The sequence below is a fragment of the Manis javanica genome, chromosome 4 (assembly GCF_040802235.1).
Source record: "Manis javanica isolate MJ-LG chromosome 4, MJ_LKY, whole genome shotgun sequence".
Lineage (NCBI taxonomy): Eukaryota > Metazoa > Chordata > Mammalia > Pholidota > Manidae > Manis > Manis javanica.
Genome location: NC_133159.1, coordinates 39,151,617 through 39,174,934, shown reverse-complemented (window position 1 = coordinate 39,174,934; position 23,318 = coordinate 39,151,617). Strand labels below are relative to the sequence as shown.

Genomic DNA, 23,318 nt, shown 5'->3' with positions numbered 1-23,318 from the left:
TTGTTGTTCTCCTTGGTTTCCTTGTGTTGGGAGGTCTGTGGGCCTCCATGGTCTGAGAGACTCTTTCCTCCCCCAGTTGGGGGAAGTTTTAAGCAATTATTTCTTCAATGGCACTTTCTACCACATTTTCTCTCTCTTCTTTTTCTGGTACCCCTATAATGTGAATATTGTTCCGTTTGGATTGGTCACACAGTTCTATAAATATTCCTTCATTCCTAGAGATCCTTTTATCTCTCTCTGCCTCAGCTTCTCTGTATTTCTGTTCTCTGATTTCTATTCCATTAACATTCTCTCCCACCTCATCCAGTCTGCTCTTACATCCTTCCAATTTTTTTTTCATTTCTGTTATTTCCATCCTGAATTAATCTGTTTGTTCTTGAATATTTCTCTGTAGCTCCATGAGCATGCTTATGACTTTCATTTTGAATTCTTTTTCAGGAAGATTGGTGATTTCAGTCTCACCATGCTCTCTCTCTCTGGTGTTTGAGGGATTTTGGACCGAACAAGATTCTTCTGCCTTTTTGTAGCGATGGGAGTGGTTGCTGGCAAGTGGCACCTGTGTGACCTGTGAGAACAAAGTCCCTTTCTGCTTGCCAGTCGCCTTGCCTCCTTCTGCTGTTTGTGTCAGTTTACCACACACAGAGAGCAGTCTTTGGGTTAATCCCATATGGTTCCATGGGTGGGGCCACCCTCAAGATGGGCTGGTCAATGCTGGGTGTCACAGGTCTATAGCACTTGTTGTCCTGCAAGAGCAAACCCACTTTGTGTCTTCTAGTCTCTGTCCTCTTCTCTGCTGTCTGTGTCAGTTAACTGTGTGCAGGAAGCAGCCTCTGGGTTAATCCCCTGAGCTGCCATTGGTGATGTGGCCCTCGGGATGGCCTGGCACACTGGTGGCAGTCGCAGGCCAGCAGTGCATGTTCCACCACGAGAATAGAGCCCCTTCTTGTTTCTCAGACTCTGTGCCCATCTCCAATGTCTGTGCCAGTCAACTGCATGGAGAGAGCAGCCTCTGAGTTAATCCCCTGAGCTCTGTGGGTGGGGAGGCCCTCGGGATGGCCTAGGGCACTGGAGGGTGTCGCAGGCGAGTGGCGTGTGTTCTGCCATGAGAATAGAGCTCCTTTGTGCTTCCCATATTCTGCGCCTGTCTCTGATGTCTGTTCCACTAAACCATGCACAGAGAGCACCTCTGGGTTAATCCCCTTAGCTGCTGTGGGTGAGGCAGCTATCAAGATGGCCTAGGGCACTGGTTGGTGTTGCAGGTCAGCGGCGCATGTTGTTCCATGAGAACAGAACTCCTTTGTGCTTCCCAGACTCTGCATCCATCTCCAGTGTCTGTGCCAGTCAACTGCATGCATGGAGTAGCCTCTGGGTTAATCCCCTGAGCTGCCATGGGCAGGGCTTTCCTTGGGATGGCCTAGGGCCCTGGTGGGGTTTGCAGGCGAGTGACATGTGTTCTTCCAGGACAACAGATCCCCTTCATGCTTCCCAGACTCTGCGCCCATCTCATTGTCTGTGCCAGTTGACTGTGTGCAGGGAGCACCCTCAGGTTAATGCTGTAAGCTGTCATGGGCAGGGTGGCCCTCAGGATGATCTAGGGTACTCGCGGGGGTCACAGGCCAGCAGTGTGTGTTCATCTCCGGTCAACTACGCATAGGGAGCAGCTTCTAGGTTGATCCGCTGATCTGCCGTGAGTGGGGTGGCCCTTGTAATGGCCTAGGGCACTGGCGGGGTTTTCAGGTGAGCGGAGCTTGTTCTGCCATGATAACAAAGACCCTTTGTGCTTCCTGGACTCTTTGTCAGTCTCTGCTGCCTGTGCCAGTCAAGTGTGTGCAGGGAGCAGCCTCGGAGTCTGGGCCGGTTCACCGTGCCCAAGAAGAAGCCTCTGTGCTAAGCTGTGTGGTAGCTGTAGGTGGGGCTGCTCCCCGACTGTTTTTCAGAAATGGTGGATCAGCTGGTTTGCTTGCAATGTTGGCAGGTGGGAAAGAACAGCAGGCTGCTCATTGCTGTGAGGGAGTTCAGAGCTGTGTTGCCACTGAGGGTTAGGGCACCTGAAGTTCTTTAAAGTTCCCACCTGGTTGGGTTGAGTGTGCCAGGATGATTTTGTCTACCTGTTAAACTCTTGCCACTTTAAGACTTTTAAAGCTCCCACATTTCTTTTGTCCCAGGGCAGCTGGCTGTGGGAACCTGTGTGCAGTCTCAATCTCAGACCTTGCTTTTCTTCTCGTCCAATATCCAGTGCACCATGCAGTGTCTATCTGTGCTCCTGGGGCAGACCACCAGGGCTTGTTATTTAGTAGTCCTGTGCTTCCACTCCCTCCCCACTCTGAATCCCTTCCTCCTGCCAGTGAGCTGTATTGGGGGGAGTGCTTGGGTCCCGCCGGGTCATGGCTTTGTATCCTACCCTTTTTTATGAGATGTTGGGCTCTTGAAGATGTAGCCTGGCTTGTGTACCATATCTTCTGGTCACTCTTTTAGGAATAGTTGTATTTGCTGTATTTTCAAAATATGTATGGTTTTTGGAGGATATTTCTGCCACCCTACTCATGCTGCCATCTTGAGAAATCAGTATTTTCTTTCAGTACTTTAAATTTGTTATCCCACTGCCTTCTTGCCTCCATGATTTCTGATTATAAATCACTTGTTAATATTGTTGGTGATTCTTTGTACATGATGAGTTGCTTCTGTGTTGCAACATTCAGAGACTCTTTTTGTCTTTGGCTTTTGATAGTTTGATTATGATATCTCTAAGTTTGGGTCACTCCTTTTTCAGAGGTGGAAAAAGGATGTGATAAATGCTTTAAAAATTCTTTTAATTTCATATTGTGTCTTGTTGTGTTTGGTTTCTTATTCCCATCTAGCAATGTCTATTTTTTATTGGAATGTCTACTCTCATTACCTTTCTTTTCTGTTTTAATGTAATTATTATATTGGGCTTAAATGAACTATTTTCTTATTATTTTCTTATTGCTCCTTCTGCTTCATGTTAATATGTGGCTCTTTCACTGCTTTTGTTTGGCTTAATTAAAATTTTTTTCAGTATTCTATATTTTCTGTATTGCATTCTTAGTAATATTCATATACTTCTAATGGTTGCTCTACAACTAACAATATGCATTCTTAATATATGACATTCTTTATAAAATTTTTGTTTAAAGTTTTATATTTTTGGAGTACACTTTATTCACAGCAAAACTGAGAGGGAGGTAGAGATTTCCCATATATCTCATGCCCCTAGTTATCTATAGAGTCCTCCACAATCAATATCCCCCATCAGAATGGTATATTTGCTACAATTGAGGAGCTTACATTGACACATCATAATCACTCAAAGTCCATAGTTTACATTAGAGTTCACTCTTGGTATTGCACATGCTATTGATTTGGATAAATGTATAATTATAAGTATCCATTATTATAGTCATACAGAGTATTTGCACTTGCTAAAAGTCCTCTGTGCTCTGCCTTCTCCTAATCCCTGATCTTTTTACTGTCTGCACAGTTTTGCCTTTTCTAGAATGTCATATTGTTGGACTCATACAGTATGTAGCCTTTTCAGATTGGTTTTGTTCACTTATCATATACATTTAATTTTCTTCCATGTTTTTTCATGACTTTATAACTTATAAAACCCTTTGTAGAGTCAGGGTTTTGCCATTTCACATTTAATAATTTATACTTGGTACTTCGAAAAATTTCATTATTACTTCCTTTTTTATTTAATTCAAAGCTTATTACTATTTCCTAGTTCTTACTTCTCAAATGTAGTAACCTCACAAAAGTTTAACTTTATTTGGTAATCTCAGTTCTTGTTGCTACTTTTGTCCTATATTATTTTGCTTGTACATAATAAGGGACTTCATAAATGTCCCTTAAAATGTCATTATTTTTACTGTGAACAATTGCCTTTAATAAATATTGAGACAAGCAAAAATGAACTTTTACACCCTTATCCATTATTTTTTCTGATGTTCATTTATTCTAATGGGTATGAGTTCAATCTATTTTAATTTCCCATCTTTTGCTTTTCATATAATATAGGACTTGAAATGAGTTCTGTCAATTAACCTGAGAATGTTTTATTTTACCCTCTTTTTAAAGGATATTTTCACCGGATTTTAAATTCTGGGTTCAGAGTTTTGTTCTTTCATCATTGTAGAGACGCCATTGCTGCCCTTCATTATTTTTGACCAGTCAGTGGTCATTTGTATTGTTGTTCTGTATGTATTATTTTTTTCTGATGGTGTCTTTCAAGACTTTCCTTTTATGTTTGGTTTTATCTGTTTGATTATTATGTGCCTAGGTTGAATTTTCTTTCAGTTCACCCTACATAATGTTTTCTGAGATTCTAAGGTATCTAAGTCATTGTTTTTAATTATATTTGGGAAATATTTGCAGTATTAATTTTTTTCTTTCATCTGTTCATTTTATTTTCTCCTTCTAAGACTCCTTTTTTCATATGTATTATACCCTTTGTTATTATTCCATAAGGTTTACAGGCTCTGATAATTTTGTTTCCATTTTATTGATCCATCTTCACATTCACTGACTCTTTCTCTACCCTCTGTAATCTGGTGTTAAGCCCATTCAAGTAACCTTTTCACTTTAGTTATTGTGCATTTTGGTTATAGAATTTTTATTTGGTCCTTTAAAAAAAGTTTCCATTTCTCTGATGAATTTCCTTGTCCACACATGAAAATTACATTTTTCTTTAATTCTTTTAATATGTTTTCCTTTCGTTTTTTTCACTGTATTTATAATAGCCAATTTAAAGATTTTTGTCTTCTAAATGGTTCATCTGATCTCAGTGCTTAGAATGGATTTACATAAATTATTTACCTCTACCCTTCTGATTATGGGTTATATATATTTATATTTTCTTTGAATGTCTACTATTGATTGTACAATCAACAGAATGGATGATACCTTTATTTTAGAATGGATTCTGAAGTATATTGTAGAAGGCAGTTCAATACTTAACACTTTAAGGTGTATCATCTTAAACTTATGTAGGCATGCTTTTATATTTTGAGATAGATCTGTCAGCATCTCTAGATATTTCCAAACTACTCCAACTTGGGTCCAAACTTGTTTCTCATGGATATTTCATCAGGGTTTGGCTTCAGCCTAATTAGGGAAGATAAAAGATAGTATTTTGCTTAAGTATGTCCCTTTGGTATCTCAACTGGGTGTTATGCCTGAGATGTTAAAATTTCTACTCTGGCTATACTGGGCACCCAACACCCATCCATCCAGCATTGCTTTGTGTCTACTATATCTGTTTTTCTTTCAACACTAGTAAGTTCTCTTTGATTAACCTAATGTAGTTTTACTCTATGAATGTTCTGCATAGCCTTCAGGTGCAGACTTACAGGAAATGATCCTAGAGTTTTCTGGGTTATCCCTCACTATCACCACCACCATTATAATTTCCTCTTTTCTGATGTCCTAATGCACAGATTTCAGCTGCTTCCATAGCCTCAAATTTGATTTCTGTGTAATCAACCCATGGAATCTATTAAGTCTGATTAGGCACTGGTTTCCTTCCATAGTTGGGAATTCTTCCCATGGTCAATAGTTAGTGCTGTTTTGGGAGCTCATCATTTTAGTGTCTTTCCTCAGAGTTTACTGTATCATGTTGTTTATTTTCTATTTGAAAACAGCTGTTTCATTTATTTTACCAGCTTTGTAATTCTTTACATTGGGCCTAGTCTCTTAACAATTACTCCAACATAGCTGAGCCAAAAGTAGAGATGTTGTTTTAATCAAATATTTTTACTTTTATTGAGGTGATCACATATTTATTCTTTAATTTGTTAATGTGATTTTTTAAGTTGAAGTGTAGTTGCTATACAATATTAAATTGGTTTCAAGTATACAGCCCAGTGATTCATCACTTACACCCATTATTAAATCCTCATCCCACTAGTGCAGTTATTTGGATTGATGATTTTTAAATGTTAAGCCAACCTTGCATTTTTGTATTAATCCCAAGTAATCATGATCTGTTATATCTTGTATACATGCTTAGAAACCATTAGCTAGTATTCCGTTTAGTATTTTACATCTAGACTTATAAAAGAAATTCACCTCTATGTTTCCTTTTTTGTAATATTCTTGTCTTTTTTTTTATTTATCAATTTTATCCTTGTTTCATAAATGAGCAATGCTTCCTTTTTTTCCTATGGCAGAGTTTGTTTGAAATTGACTCTTTCTTGTTAAGTTCTTAAGTGTTCAGAAGTGAAACCATCTGGGACTGGAATTTCTTTGCAGGAACACTTTAAGTTAAGGATATGGTCCACTTAACAGTTATTGATAAATTCACCTTTTACATTGCTTCCTGTATCAGTTTAAGTAAATTATTTTTATAAGAAATTGTACATTTCAATTATATTTCAAACATTTTAGGATAAATAGTTCACTATATGTTCATTGTGTATTTTTTCCTTTGATCTATAAAGGATCTATAGTACTATTTTGATTATTCATACTAACAGTATATGTTTTCTTTCTCTTTGTCTTGGATGAGCTTTGCTGGAGTGTCTTAGTACTAACAGTCTTTTTCAAAGAACCAAGTTTGCACATTTTATTTATTTATTTTTAATTAAAAAGGCTTTTGGAATATTGTTGATATAAAATATTATATTGATTTCAGATGTGCAACATAGTGATTCAATAGTTATATACATCTTTAAATGCTCACCATGGTAAGTGTAGTTACCCCCACTACCATACTAATATATTACAATATTATTGGTTATATCCTCTGCTCTGATTTAAACATTTAACATTTTCCATAGAGTACATTTAAAAATGTTTATTATTTCTCATGCTTTATCATTTCTTTCTTCCATCTTTTTTGTTTGAAAGTATTGCTCTTTTTTAACTTATGATAAAAGCTTAGATCATTTATTTTCCACCATATGTGTATATCAGTGAAAAACCAATCACCTACATTTCTGTGTATGTATTTATATATATATATATATACATATTTATGAATTTCCATCTTAGAATAAGTTTAGCTATATCCCATAAATTTTTATTGTCATATGTTAATTGCAATTTAGTTTAAAATAATATCACTGTGAAAAAGAATAAATGTAGTGTAATATAAATTCCTTTGAACTTTGTTTAGACTTGTTTTATGGACCAGCATATGATCAATTATGGTAAATGTACCATGTACATTTGAAAAGAATATGCATATTGTGAATTCTGTAAATGTCAAGTGTTCCATAATTAAAATGAGGTATCATTTTTCTATTGAAGTATAGTTGATATATAATATATTAATTTCAGGTGTACAACATAATAATTGAACATTTATATACATTATAAAGTGGTAACAAGGATAAATCTAGCTATCATTTTCACCATACAAAATTATCACAATGTTATTGACTATATTACTTGTGTTGTAATTTAAATCTCCATGACTTACTTCTTTTACAACTGGAATTTTGTACCTCCTAATTCTCTTCACCAATTTCACCTACCTACCCACCCCTGTCTCCTCTGGCAACCACCATTTCTCTGTATTCATGAGTCTGTTTCTGTTTAATTTTGTTTGTTTTGGTTTTTAGGTTCCACATATAATGTATTTGTTGGCTATCTGTATATCTTCTTTGGAAAAATGTCTCTTCAGGTCCTCTGCCCATTTTTTTATTGAGTTATTTATTTTTTCTGCATTGAGGTGTATGAATTTTGAGAATTAAATAGGTTAGTACACCTAGCATGTAGGACAGTATTTGGCATGTATCAATTCTCAGAAAATGTTAATTTCTTTTGAAAAATTAATGTTCATGTTAATTATATACTGATTAAAATTAATGTTCATAGTAATTTAATAGAGATAAATATTTATATTTCTATTAATATGATCCTTACTTTATAATTGAGAGAACAGATATTGTAAGAAGTGAATTTTCCAAGGTCACTCAGTAAGTGATAGCTAAATCTTAAGCCTAGATCTTCTGATTCCAAGCTCAGTGCCATCGTGTAATAAGTATTCTGTCTAATATTTTCAGATTATAGTAGTTGAAAAGACCAATTTAAGTGAGGAGTATCCTTAGGAATTCTGAAGATAGTTGGAACTATAAAAATTAAGATAGAAGTTTTTGGTCCTAATCAGTTCATGTTTATGCTTTCTTATCAATGCATTATTTGTCAATATGTGTATACTTAAGTGGAGGTAACTGATTTTTCTGCTCTGGAAGTAGGAATAAGTCTGGCTTTCCTGGTCAAATTTTAATGAGAGCAGATAAAATTGATCAATAAATAAGGTTAATTGATACAGTTTTGGAGGAAAAGTTCTTTATTACTTTGGATCACTACTTGATTAAGCCTAGAATCAGGCAGTCAAAGAATGTTACAGCTGAGAGAAACCTTTAGAGGTTAAATAAATCAATATTCTCATTTTGCAGAAGAGGGTAAGTCATTTACACATTGTTGCACAATGTGTCAACTGAGCTAGAATTCAGGTCTGTTGCTTCCCAGATTAATACTCCATCGACAACATGATTGTTGCTTCAGTAAAACAAGTGAAGTGCCACTAGAACTTAAAAAAGAAATAATTTAAAAATTAAAGTTTAATTCTGAGTATTAAGTAGTACTGAGAAAGTAGAGAAAGACACACTAGAATTCACTTTAAAGCAGGATATTGCTGTGTTCTGGTGCAATGTGATACTGACTTGTCATTCAGTTTTTTATTTTCCTCTATAGTCCATGGTCATCTTTACTCTTAATACACTGTTGATTGTCTGGTTTGAGAATTCACCCAACCTTTTGCTTTTATAAATTTATTTATTATCCATCCCACTATTAAGATTTTGGGCATTTTCTTGTTCAATAGAATAGCAGAGAGAGGAGAGACAAAGAGTGGAAGTCACTTAAGTTTATATATTTTTGATGTAACTTTTACTTCTGTTGGTAGAGAAAATTAATTTCATAGTTGTTTGTGAACTTACTATTATTATTTTTTATATAGCATCTACTCCTAATTTTTGTTTAAAAATCTTATTCTATTTTACATATTCTTTAACATGTTCTGATAGAAGTTCGGAAATATTCCAGAAACAGTGAAAACTGCATAGCTCTGTTGTGAGAATTGAATAAAATCAAATGTATTAGAGGTAGTTTGTGTACTATAAGCTTAATGTAAAATACATAAGGTATCATTTTTGCTTTTTTAACTATGAAACTGAAATTTGTTTGTGATTCTTACTTGATTTATTGGGGTTTGCTACATGCTGTGTAGAACATCCCAATGTGTTAAAGGCACTTGTAGTACAAATGGATCTGCTGGGTCACTAAGATAGAAGAGCTGCTTGGACCACAGCCCGGGCTAGCTGAACGCCTCCTCTTACCCTGGGCTGCACTAAGCTGGCAGCCTTACAGACTGTGAATGCTGAACAAGTACTGAATGATGACAAATGTTGCTCTCGGAGCTCATTCATATACTAATGTATGTGTCATTGAGCTGCATGAACTACTATTAAAACCCAGTTCTCTTGATCTTTATTACCAGGTAACCTTGGACGAGTGGCCCAGGTCTCTGAGTTTGAGTATGATTTGTTCGTTAGGCCGGATACCTGTAATCCACGCTTCCGAGTCTGGTTCAACTTTACTGTTGAAAACGTGAAAGAATCACAGGTGAGGGAAATAATGAATACCTTCATTGTGGTTTCCTTAAGAAGATTATGCTTTTGTTTTATTTCAGGAAAGTCAAAATAATGGCCATATTAGGCATGTATTCTTATGTACCTATAACAATGATATAGTTTTGTTTTAAGAGATATAGAGAAATAGGTAAAATACACTAATTTTTAATCTGATGGTTATGTAATAATACAAATGGACTGTCTGAGAACAGAGAGTGTTTTTTACTGATTGAAGCATTAGCATGGTGTGCTGGGCTTCCTTGAGGGACACTATAAAGAACCACTGGAAGTGATTTGCTATTATGTTTATTATAGAGCTCTGGTCTCTATGTTATTTCTTCATAAAGACCTCAGAAAGACATTTGTTACAGGGCTCAATTTCAGAAAAAGCTTTTCTTGTCCTATATACCCAGATATTTATCTTAAAAACAATAGAATTCTTGTAACTCATCCTATTTTCTCTTTGCTTTGGCTTCTGGAATACTCAGCCAATTTTATAGCCCTCTCTAATTATTCTGGAAAACTTTTTTGCTTGTTTTTCTGTGTAGTAACTTTTCTTTTATTCTAGTTGTATTAATTTGCCTTTAACTACAGTTTTTTCTTCTACATTTTCCAACAGTGTATATTTTTAAAATCCTGCTCAAATATGTCTTGAGAGTATTGATAAAAACAGAGATCTAAATAAATATTCTTCAAACAAACTTTAATGAAAAGCAAATCTTAATAAATCAGCATTCATTCTGTTATGTTAAGATAGCTGATCATGGAGGAGTCTGCACACATTTTGTACATAAACAGATATGTTTCTTTTAACTAGATGAAAGCATAACCCTATAACATAACATCCACTTTCTTCTTTCGGGATCATCTTGTTGTAATATATTTGGGAGAAAAGTGAGGAGTTTGTTTAATTTTCTCTTCAGTCCATCTTGTTTGCTGTTTCACTTGGCTGCTTCTCTCCATTTCTCTTAACTTCAACGTGAGTCACATGTCAGGCAGTGATCAGTGTCTGGAGTTAGGAACACTGGGTTTTCCTTGACACAGTGCTGCCTCTGGCACACTGGCTTCAGCAGAAGAATGGTGCAGGAACAGCCTCTTAACTTTTTCGTACTGATTCTCTTAATTCTCTTTAATAACACTGACATATGAGTGGGTGTATATATATCTACTGAAGTTTAGGGGCTAACTGGAAAGAATTAAATATATGGGAGAGCATTGTTAGATAACTCTGACTTAGCTCAGCTTTTAGGACAAGTGGGAAAAAGTTAAACCTCATGTAGAGAGCTGCTCAAGGACAAACTTCAGTTCCTAGTTTTGTTTCTTGGTTTTACTTATTGTCCCATGAGAAAATTCCTTTTTCAGCTTTTCATACTAAGAATAACAATATTCCTGTCCTCTATCCACCTTAGGAAAATCTACATTTTACCTACAGTATTTCACCTGACCCTAAGATTGTCCCTCTTGTTCCACCAAGACAATCAATATCCTCAAAGTGTATTTTCCAGAGTCTATGTTTCTGTGTCTTGAGACTCTAACTCAGAACAGAAGGCTTTAGCCACATGTACAAGACTGAGTCTTGGCACTACAAGTTTGGGTCATCACTTATGAAGATCTCTGTGCTATCATGAGGTAAACATATAAACTCTCATTCTTCTGTTAGTGTTCCTGTCTTGTATCAATATTTTACAGCTGTCACATAAACATACCACTGAAAAACAGGCATTAATTCTGGGGCAGTATAGTCAATTCATATGAAGAAAGGGAGACATTTCCTTACAAGCAGTATAATTTGCCAGGCTTTCTAAACTCACAAAGGGGATTACTCTTTTCCTCTTTATGCACAGCATATGTACATCCTTAGCTTGCCTACTGCATGCAGGAATCCATTAACTTCTAAGAAATGGGACCTGTTACTTTTCAAACAACAAAATCATCTATCTGCATTATATCCTTTGCTAAATAGAGACTTAAGGAAAGCTCTGAAATTATAGTATTTTTTAACATTGGGCCACAATAAATGCCTAGCCCAGGATTTCTTTCATTTTAATATTCTGTCTCTCATATAACTCCTATGCTCCTATGCTCAGGAGGAGGGGTTTGGGGTAGGATGACTAGAGAGTTAGGAAAAGTGTTTCTTGAGTATGCTACCTGGGATAGTTTTTGGACAAATTGTTCACATATTTCGAAGTTCTTGTTCTTTTCTCTTCTAGTTTGCTTATAGATACATTATTTTTGTTGTTTCAAATGTCTCTTCCAGAGTGTTATAATTTTTAGATTACATGTTAAAGTCATAGAGACTCTTTTGCAGTCATGTATATCAATTAAACAAGTAACATGGATGTGTTCCAAGGGATTATTCTCTTAAGAGTTGGTGCTGTTTTATGGATGCCATTTTTAAGTTGGAGGAACCAATATTTGCTCTGTCTCTCTGGGTTCTATCTTCATATCCAGTGCTATCCTACCCTTGTTACAGTTAGAAAAAATGAACGTGTTTATCTGGCTTCCTGGAGCCTGATGCTTTATCAGTCTCTTTCTATGGGCCATTGCTCCACCAACTGTAATCACATTATATAGTTATAGAAATCTGTCTCAAGAAGGCATAAAGATTTTCTGGGAAGATAAAATGTATATCTCTAGCTCACAGGATATTTGTTTTCATGGATATCTACATGAAAAAGAATAGTTTTACTATTAAGTTTGACTTGTGAGGTCTGTCTTTATAATGTTTCTTCCTATAATCTTTTTCATCTCTCCAATTTCCGTTAAAATGAGACCTGCATGAATGTAATCTAGTCAGGAACCTTATTTAGCAGGAGTTGGTACTAGCAGGCAAAAGAAATATTAGTGATGAAAGGCTGACTCCATTAAATGAATATTAAAAATCACAGCATCAAATATACTGTATAAACAGGTCTAGCTTTGGGGTTATTTTCCTTGATGTTTTTAGGATCTGATGAAAGCTTGGAACATATGGTGCTATTTTCCGGGACTGATATATTAACCCCCAAAAGTAGATGTTACATAGTACATTTACAAGAGTCTATGAAAACTAAACATCCTGGTACCTTTATTGAAAAGTAATTTTCTCACTGGAAAACCTGTATTAAATGTTCTTATGTGGAAATTTATTATTGAGGCAGCAGAACACTTGTGTGATGTGAAAGCAAATCTTCCTGTTTAAATGCTCATGATAAAACTTCAGCCAGTAAGAGGAAATAAAATGGCATGCTTAGGCTATTTAAACTGTTTTCTTTCCTTTATATTCTTTTCGTCTCTTTGCATTTATTTTACCCTCTTTCTGATTTTAAAAGTAGTCAATGCTTAATGCAGTAAATTTTGAAAATATAGGTAAGTATTAGAAGCAGAGAAAAAGCGCACATACATATGCACATGAACACATCATCTTACTATCTAGAAACAAATTCCATTAACTTTTTGGCATATTTACTTCTAGGCTTATTTATTTTCTATTTTATTCATTGGAGCTTAATTAAATCCGTTACTCATATATATTTTGCTTTTAAATAAACCTAACAGTATCATAAGCACTTTTCTATCATTAAAAACTTCATGAACAAGGCTGTACAATAATTGTTTACTTTTGGATCATTTCCTCACTCTTGGTCATAAAGATTATTTTCCATTGTTAGTTGTTACAAATAACACTGTAGTGAACATCTTTATGTATGAAATGTTACCCACATTTCATTTTGCTTCCTTAGGACAAATTCCCATGAGGGTAATTGATACACAAATTATATGAATATTTTACAAACTCTTGATATGTATTTCTAAATTGCTGCCAGATGACTCATGCAATTTACAGTTTTGTCAGCAGTGGATGAGATGCTTTTCCTTGAATTTCTTGCTTTGAAGTGTTTTATAACTCAGAAGTTCATACTTTAAAATAAATTGTTTCTTTTTCCCCACTTTGAAACTTCACACAAATAAATGGGATATAATGCAATGTTTCAGACCTCTAGTCATTAAGGAATTAATTGCATTCCAGCAATAAAGTGAGACAACAAAACAGGCCCATTTATTAGTTTGAATGTTTTTCTCAATTCATCAATCCTGTTTTGTCTGAGTGTACCAAAAGTTTGTCCTTTGAGGTATGAAATGGGAGATGTAAAAAAAAAATTTTTTTTAACAGTGCAGTGTTTCTTACATTCCCGTAAGCAGTGACATAGCTTAAATACACACACCACACACACACACACACACACACACACACACACACATTTTTACACACACACACACACACACACACATTTTTATATATGACACATCTGAATTGGACTTTAAAATTCCAAGAGTTTGCTACTTCTTTAGTCTCCATCCTGAAGATTTCAGGCTCAATGAAACTTCATCCTGGCCATGGCCAAAATCAACAGTTCACAGAAGAAGCGTATCACAGTACAAAGAACACAAACAATGGATTCAAACAGATTTGGTTTTATACAATGACACTGATAAATATGAGGTGTTTTACTCTTGATCAGTTAAATTAATTTCTTGGTACCTCAGTACCAAGTAATGAGTTCTTAGATTTGGAGGCTGAAACATGAAAAGGACAGTGGAATTAAGCAGCCCCTGAATTTAAATTCAAGGTTAATAAGTACATAGTAAATTGTTGGTTCTCAGCTAGTTACTTAACCTCTGAGTGTTGTTATATACACCAAGTAATATTACTTCAAAGCATTTTTTTACAGTAAATGAAATAGTTACATTTATGAAGTACATTTGAAGTTAAATGATGAACATGTAGTAAAGTACCTGACATATGGTTTACTTTTAGAAAATATTTGTTAAATTTATTCTAGAAGTATTTATTAAGACCCTTTTTTTATGCCAGACACAATGGTAGGCTCTGAACATATAATGGCAAAAATATATTGTTCCTATGTTTAATAGAAATTATATTTTTGTGAAACAAAATATAAATTGATAAGCAAATAAAGGTAAAAAATATTAATTTAGTTTGGTGATAAGTGCTATGAGCAGAGTAAATCTTTATTACTAAACCAAATTATTATTTTGGATTCTGAGGTAGCAACAGTTACTGTCTAAATCTTACATATAGAATAAGGTTCAAATGATTCTCTAAGTACCATAGAACATTGTTGCAATGTTGTTCATTAGATTAGCAAGTAACTGAGTGGTTGGTAAAAAGTGGGAGTATGGCTAGGAACAGTAGTTTCATTTATTCAGCAAACATCTTGGTGAGCCACTGACCCAAGGCATTTGTATCAGGCAATCCCTTTGTACTCATGCAACATATTCTAATAATGGGGATCAAGTACACACAAAAACATCTCTAAACAAATGTATAAAATAATGAGTTTAGTACTAGGGATACAGGTCAATTATTAGGAAAGTTTATCACTTTTATCTGGGAGATGTCAAGGAATAGATAAAGGAAAATTACAAGTACTTGATCTGGTCCTTAAACCTAGTCTTAAATAAAAAAATCTCATTTTATTCAAATAAGTATCATAAACCTGATAGGATTGCTAAAAGCTTCAGATTAATAGTGAAATAAATGGTAAAAATAGACTCCAAGAAGGGAGTAGAAGATACCAAAGGAAGGGATTGGAGAGGGTGGGTGGAGAGGTAGGGAGAAGGGGATGAAGGGGCATTATGATTAGCACACACAATGTAGGACAGGTCACAGGGAAGGCAGTATACACGGAGAAGACAAGTAGTGACTCTATAGGACAGTGACTGCAGTGGGGTATGTATGACAACTTGATAATACAGGTGAATGTTGTAACCACAATATTGCTCATGTGAAACATTCATAAGATTGTCTATCAATGATACCTTAATTTTAAAAAATGGTAAGAACAATAATATCATATTGTGGTGCTATTTATATAAAGCAAACTTTATCTTTGCATTTTCATTGATTGTAAAGTTGTTCTTAGAATGGGGTAGTCATATTTTCATTGTACTACAGCATCAATATTATGTGATGTGATATGATATGGTTACTTGTTAATGAGGAAAACTCACATTGGACTTCAAAATGAGGAATTTCATGCCATAATTTTTTTCTTTACTGTTCTTTGTGTGTAGATTTTAACTGCTGAACAATTAAAAAACACCCAAATTTAGCCAGGAAACTTATTGTGACATAAACTTATAAATATTGCTGTTGCAATATAAATAAAACACAGATGTAGAAAGTGAAAAAGATCTTTATGCAAATGAAACTCTGGGTACTAGAAACAGAACATCTTAGGCTAGATGAGTCTTAAAGCTATGGGTGCTTGGCTGATCTACTGCCAAAGGAACAAGAGATTGATATTTAAATTTTATTCAAAGTTTCATGGGTAGTCCAAGACTTGCTTTGGCAGAACAACAGCAATAAAATCTTGAGAAAAAGGCACTGAAACTTTTAGAGGCTTTGATTTGCTGAATGTATGGAGAAAGCTTTGAAGTCTAACTAGGTGAATTATCAGAAACTCTTATTATGCTCTGTTATGATTCTGAAATGGCCCAAAGTGCTTGGAACCTGCTCTGCTCCTGTGTTTGCCTTTGGATTTCAACTAGCTTACTTATAGCATTCTGTAGAATGACAAACTAAATGCTGATGACCCTTTGATCTTGAACTCTAGTTACACCCTGACACATCTTTCCAACTGCCTGCCTGACACCTCTACGTCAATACTGAGCAACTTTCCCCAAAGTCTGTATTCTCCTCTTTAAGTCTCTTTTAGTTTATTGTACCACCACTACTTGATTACACAAACTAGGAACTTGGGATTTATCCTTGATGATTCACTTGTTATTCATGCTGTCCTTTCTATCTGGAAGGCTTTTTCCTAATTCTCAATTTGCCTGACTAACAAATCCTTTAAGATAAAAGTAAAGTCTCTTCTCTTCTGAGATGCTTCTCCTTTCTTCTAGACTGTGCTCCCACAGCTTTCATTGCTGATGCTAACACAGAATGGTTTTCACATGATGTAATCAATAAATTGTGTGCCACTTTCCCCCTTGGATTTTTAGTTATTTTATGTTAGGTGCTAAGGCTTGATGATTTCTTATTTATATTTCTGTAAAACAGAGCTTGTGAGGATTTAATGTGCTGATACTGGGATATAATAAGTATGAATAACTCAGCTATTATTATTATTATTATTTATTACTATTATTACCTTCATTTGCTCAATACTTGATATGATGACTGCCTTTAAAAAATGGCTGTGTTGATAAAATGAATGTATTTAGTCATTATGTTTACAGTGTACCCTGGTATTGAGTACTTTCTGACATCAAGGCTCAGTTCTTTTTGGGGTTACCACAGTTCCTCCTAGGCTGTTCTGTTTCTTTAACCAGTGCCTTCTCGACCTGAATGTGTGCCTGAACTCAGGCCCAGTTTAATGGTAGACACAGTTTTCTCACTATCACTTGTTTCCAGAAATTTGAAGAGGAAAACTTCCAGTTTGAAAAGGCATGAAATTTATTCTTGCTTGGCAAAGCAAGTGACCAATAGGAAAGTATTTTTGATGATAGATAGATAGATATCACATCCTCTTTAGCCATTTGTCTACTTATGGACACTTGTTGCTTCCATATCTTAGCTATCATAAATAATGCTGCAGTGAATATAAGGGTGCATATACCTTTTCAAATTAGTGTTTTGTTTTCTTTGGATAAATTTCCAGAAGTAGAATTGATGGATTTACTACTTTCCACAGTGGCTGCAGCAATGTACATTTCTCCCAACAGTGCACGGAAGTTGCCTTTTCTCCATATCCTCACAAACACATTATTTCTTGTTGTGTTGATATTAGCCACTCTGGTGTGAGGTGATATCTTATTGTGATTTTGATTTGCATTTCCCAATAATTAGTGATTTTGAGCATCTTTTCAAGTATCCATTAGTCATCTGTATGTCACCTTTGGAAAATTTCTATTCAGGTCCTATGCCTATTTGTTAATCAGATTATTTGTTTTTTAGTATTGTGTTGTAAGAGTTCTTTATATATTTTGGATATTAACTGCTTTTCAGATATATGACTTGTAAATATCTTCCTCCATTCAACAGTTTGACTTTTTGTTTTGTTAATAGCTTCCTTTGCTCCTCAAAGGTATTTAGTTTGATGCAATCTCAGTAGTTTCTTTTTTCTTTTGTCACCCTTTCCTGAGGAGACAGATCCACAGAAATATTACTTAGACTAATGTCGAAGACTTTACTGCCTACGCTTTCTTTTTTTAAGTTTGCAAGTTTTTTTATTGAAGTGTCATTGATAAACAATCTCATGTTGGTTTCAAATATATAACACAGTTGTTCAACAGTTACTCATATTATTAAATCCTCACCCCCTCTAGTGTGGTTACTATCTATTCAATGTTGAAAGATGTTAGAGAATCATTGACTATATTCTCCATGCTGTACTACTGTCTCCATGATCAACTTATATTGTGATTGTGAATTATTGTGACCCTTTGTCCTCTCCATCTGCCCCCATCACCTGCCCCAACCCATTCTCCTTTGTAACCACTAGTCACTTTCCAGTTTCTGTGAGTGTTGCCATTTTATTCCTTCTGTTTTGCTTTGTTTTTATATTCCACAAATAAGTGAAATCATATGGTATTTTTCTTTCTTCACCTGGCTTATTTCACTGAGCATAATACCCTCTAGCTCCATCCATGTTGTTGCAAATGCGAGGATTTCTTTTCTTTTTATGGCTGAATAATATTCCATTGCGTATAATTGCCACATCTTCTTTATCCATTCATCTACTGATGGACACTTGCTTTCATTTCTTGGCTATTGCAAATAGTGCAGCAATAAACATAAGGGTGCATATATATTTTCAAATCAGGAATTCTGTTTACTTTGGGTAAATTCCTAGTTATGGAATTACTCAGTCAAATGGCATTTCTATTTTTAGTTTTTTGAGGAACCTCTATATTGCTTTCCACAATGGTTGAACTAATTTACATTCCCACCAGTAGTATAGGAGGGTTCCCCTTTCTCCACATCCATGCCAGCATTTGTTGTTCCTTGTCTTTTGGATATGGGCCATCCCAACTGGTGTGAGGTGATATCTCATTGTGGTTTTAATTTGCATTTCCTTGATGATTAGCAATGTGGATGATCTTTTCATGTGCCTATTGGCCATATGTATTTCTTCTTTGGAGAAGTGTCTATTCAGGCTCTCAGCCCATTTCTTGGTTGAGTTATTTGTTTCTTGAGTGTTGAGGCACATGATTTCTTTATATATTTTGAATGTGAACCCTTTATCAGATGAGTCATTTATGAATATTTTCTCCCATACTGTGGGATGCCTTTTTGTTCTGCTGATTCTGTCCTTTGCTGTACAGAAGCTTTTTAGTTTGATGTAGTCCCACTTGTTCATTTTTTATTTTGTTTCCTTTGTCCAAGGATATGTTGCCAGGAAAAAATTGCTCATGCTTATATTCAAGACATTTTTGCCTATGTTTTCTTCTAAGAGTTTTATGGTTTCATGGCTTACATTCAGGTCTTTGATCCATTTCAAGTTTACTTCTGTGTTTGGAGTTAGACAACAATCCAGTTTCATTCTCTTACATGTAGCTGTCTAGTTTTCCCAACATCAGTTGTTGAAGAGGCTGTCCTTCCCCCATTATATATCCATGGCTCCTTTATCATATATTAATTGTCCATATATGTGTGGGTTTATATCTGGGCTCTCTATTCTGGTCCATTGATCTACGGGATCTATCCATTGATATAAGTGGGTTGTTAAAGGCCCCTACTATTATTGTATTGCAGTCTATTTCTCTCCTTTAGGTGTGTTAATATTTCCAGACAGAAAACCAGTAAGGAAACAACTGCTATAAATGGCAACTTAGACCAGATGAAGTTGAGATATATACAAAACATTCCATCCAAAAGCAGCAGCATACACATTCTTCTCAAGTGTGCATAAAACTTTTTCCAGGGTAGATCACATGTTGGGCCATATAACATATCTCAGTAAATTCAAGGAGATCAAAAGCATATCTTATTTTCTGAACACATGTTATGAAACTAGAAATAAGTTACTTTAAGAAAACTGGAAAAACTACACGTACATGGAGATTATGCAACATGTTTGTGAACAACTACTAGAAATAAAGAAGAAAATACCTAAAGACAAATGAAAACAAAAGTAGACTTCTGAAAAAAATATATGGGATGCTGCAAAGGTGATTCAAAGAAGCAAATTCATAGCAATATAGGCCTACCTCAAGAGATAGAGAAATCACAAACAATTTAAATTTACACCTAAAATAACTAGCAAAAGAGGAGTGAATGTAGCCTGAAGTTAATAGAAGGGAGGAAATAATAAAGGTCAGAGTAGAAATTAATTCAGAGTGTAAGAGGGCCATAGAATAGATTGATGAAACTAAGAGCTGATTCTTTGAAATGATAAAATAAACAAATCTCTAGCTAGACTTGCCAAGGAAAAGAGAGAGGGCCTTAAATAAATAAATTCAGAAATAAAAGACAAATTACAATTCATACCACAGAAAAATACAAAGGATCATAAAAGACTAGTATGAAAAATCATACATCAACACAGACTGGACAACCCAGAAGAAATGGATACATTCTTAGAAACTTATAATCTTCCAAAACTGAGTCTTGAAGAAATAGAAAATTTGAATAGACTAATTATTAGGAAGGAGATTGATTCAGTAATTAAAACTTCTGAATAAACAGAAGTCCAGGACTAGGGGTCTTTTCTCATGAATTCCAACATTCAAAGAAGATTTAATACTTTTCCTTTCAAACTCTTCCAATAATAATTGAAGAGTTGAGAATGCTTTCAAACTCATTTTATGAGGCCAGAATTATCCTGATACCAATGTGAAGTATAGAAGTATAAAATTCAGAAGACATTATAATAGGAGGTTTGGAGGATTTAGGGCTTGATGAAAAGTTGAGGTATGACATCAAAAGAATGACCCATAAAAGAAAAAACAATGGACTTTGTGAAGATCAATAACTTTTTCTATGCCAAAGACCTTGTTAAGATAATGAAAGGAAAATACAGAGATTGGGAGAAAATATTTGCAGAACACATATCTGACAAAAGGACTGTGTTTTTGTTTGGGTTCTTTAGAATACCAGAACCAATAGTGTGTGTGTGTGTGTGTGTATATAAAATCTACATAACTATATATACATATATATGTGTGTGTATATGTATGAGGGATGTATATATACATGTGGGGATATACACATACATATATCATATATCTATCTATATATATATGTATACACTCACACACACACAGATATATATATGGAGAGAGTGAGAGAGCATGTGCACATGAGAAAGAGGGAGTTTGTGCATATAGTATATACAGGCATACCTTGTTTTACTGCATTTTGTAGATACCGTGTTATTCACATATTGAAGGTTTGTAGCAACCTTGTGTTGAACAAGTCTACTGATGCCATTTTTTCAAGAGCATTTGCTTACTGCATGTCTCTGTGTCACATTTTGGTAATTCTTGCAATATTGAAAACTTTTAAGTTATTTTTCTATTTGTTGTGGTGATCTGTGATCAGTGATTACAACTGGCAGAAAGCGATGATGGCTGGCAGCCAAAGGGAAGACTGTCCTTTGTTATATCAAGGCCTTCAAGTTATGTGGCTCACCACAGAATTGATGGTAATCTATCTTATTTAAAGTTCACTCATTGAAATGTTAATCTAATCCCCAAAACACCTTCACAGAAACATCCAGAATAAATTTTGACAAAATATCTGGACACCAAAACCCTGGCAAATTGAGACCTAAAATTAACCATCACAGAACCATACCTAGACTATTTAAATAACTCTTAAAATGTAAGAGTAAAAAAAAAAAAATCTTTAGAAAAGAGGCAAAAATATGAAGAGACATTTCACCAGAGAGAATGTACATATATATGGAAAATAAGCACACAAAAAATTATTTAATATCACTATCCATTAGGGAAATGCAAATTAATACCACAATGAACTATCACTGCATATCCATTGGAACAGCTAGGATAAAACATAGTGAGATTGCTAAATGCTAACAAGAATGTGGAAAAACTAGATCACTCTTCAGTGTGAAATGTAAAATGTTACAGTCACTCTGAAAAACAGCTTGGCAGTTTCTTTAAAAACTAAACATGCAGCTGTTATATGACCCAGCAATTGCATTCTTGAAATTTATATCAGCAAATTAAAACTTGCGTTCACCCAAAAATCAGTCCATGATGTTTATAGAAGCTTTATTTATAACAATTTTATTTATACTAGTCAAACCTGGAGACAACCAAAACGGCCTTCAGTAAGTTAACGGGAAAATGAAGCGTGTTACATCTATACTACAGAATACTCAGCAATAAAAAGGAGTGAATACTACTGATGCATACATCAGTTTGGATGGGTCTTAAGGGCTAATATCATAGAGTGTGGGAAAAAACCAATAATCTCAAAGATTTATATATGATAGGATCCCACTTACATTCTTGAATGACAAAACTATTGATATGGAAAACAGGCTATGGGTGTCCAGGAGTTAGGGTAGCATGAGGGATATCTTTCCAGTGATGGAGTAGTTCTATACCTTGATTACAGTTGTGGTTGTATCAATCTATATGATAAGAGGACATATGACTATGTGCACACATTTTACTAATGTCAATTTCATGGGTTTGATTTTACCATAACTGTGTAAAACGTAACTATTTGGAGAAAATGAATGAAGTATACATGGGCCTCTTCTATCTTTGTAACTTCCAGGGAATCTGTAATTAATTCAAAATAAAAAGTAAAAAAAGAAAACAACAAAAACCCCCAAAAACCTCAAAAAGTGAAAAACAAGCCAAACATGCACAGAATACTTCAACATCTATGGATATATCTGTAGGGGTCCTTTGGACTCAAACTCCAATATAGCTCTTTCATGGCTCCAGTCTCCTTACCAAAGGAGTTTTTAGAACAATTGTTTTAAGATCATTCATTGTTTACCCTGACTAAACCCAATTTGTTGACTGGAGAAATAAATAAGTCCTGCAATTGATAGGACATTGCAGGCTGCAATAATTAATACTTGATTCCTCATCAAGGAGAAGAGAATGTTGAAAGGAGTGTGTGTGTTTTATGTCTTCTTTAATTTAGGCAAATTGCTGGTGTTTTTTTTTTTTAACTACCCAGAACAAATAATGGAAGAAGAAACACAAGAAAGTTCAGGTTATGGAGTGGACCAGAAACTAGAAGTCTCACACTGTGTTCTAGGCTCTGCTCAATCAATAGCTCACTTTGGTTCTTGGGCAAGTTATTTTGGCTCACTAAGATTCACTAAAGTGGAAGAACTATGTACTATGGTCTCTCAATTCCATTAAAGGTCTAATATTCTACTAGTCAACCTATCTCTTTCTGAGGAAAAGTTAAAAAATGTTAAACATATATGAATAATAATTCTCAATATGAGTGGCCTCCACAAAAAATAAAAATTTAAAATTCATCCCTCTAGAAATCTTGTTTTTTTCCCTAGTCCTCCCTAGTTGGAACCTGTTCAGTTTTTTATGTAGCATAGGTTATGAACCTGTTTTGCCTAGGGCAGGACAGATTGGGCAATCTTATCCAGACACGGGACTATAAACACATTATCATCTACATGCTAATGTGTCCCTAAA

General features: G+C 34.8%; 1 protein-coding gene across 3 annotated transcripts in view; it reads left to right on the top strand.

Annotated features, from left to right (window-relative positions):
- The window catches only part of AGBL4 (AGBL carboxypeptidase 4), a 1,242,012-nt gene that overhangs the window by 273,675 nt on the left and 945,019 nt on the right, over positions 1–23,318 (top strand). For all 3 annotated transcript variants that reach the window (XM_037021907.2, XM_073233900.1, XM_037021908.2), the window contains one exon: positions 9,527–9,651. In XM_037021907.2, coding sequence (XP_036877802.2) covers positions 9,527–9,651 — 125 coding nt within the window. The remainder of the gene's footprint in view (positions 1–9,526; positions 9,652–23,318) is intronic.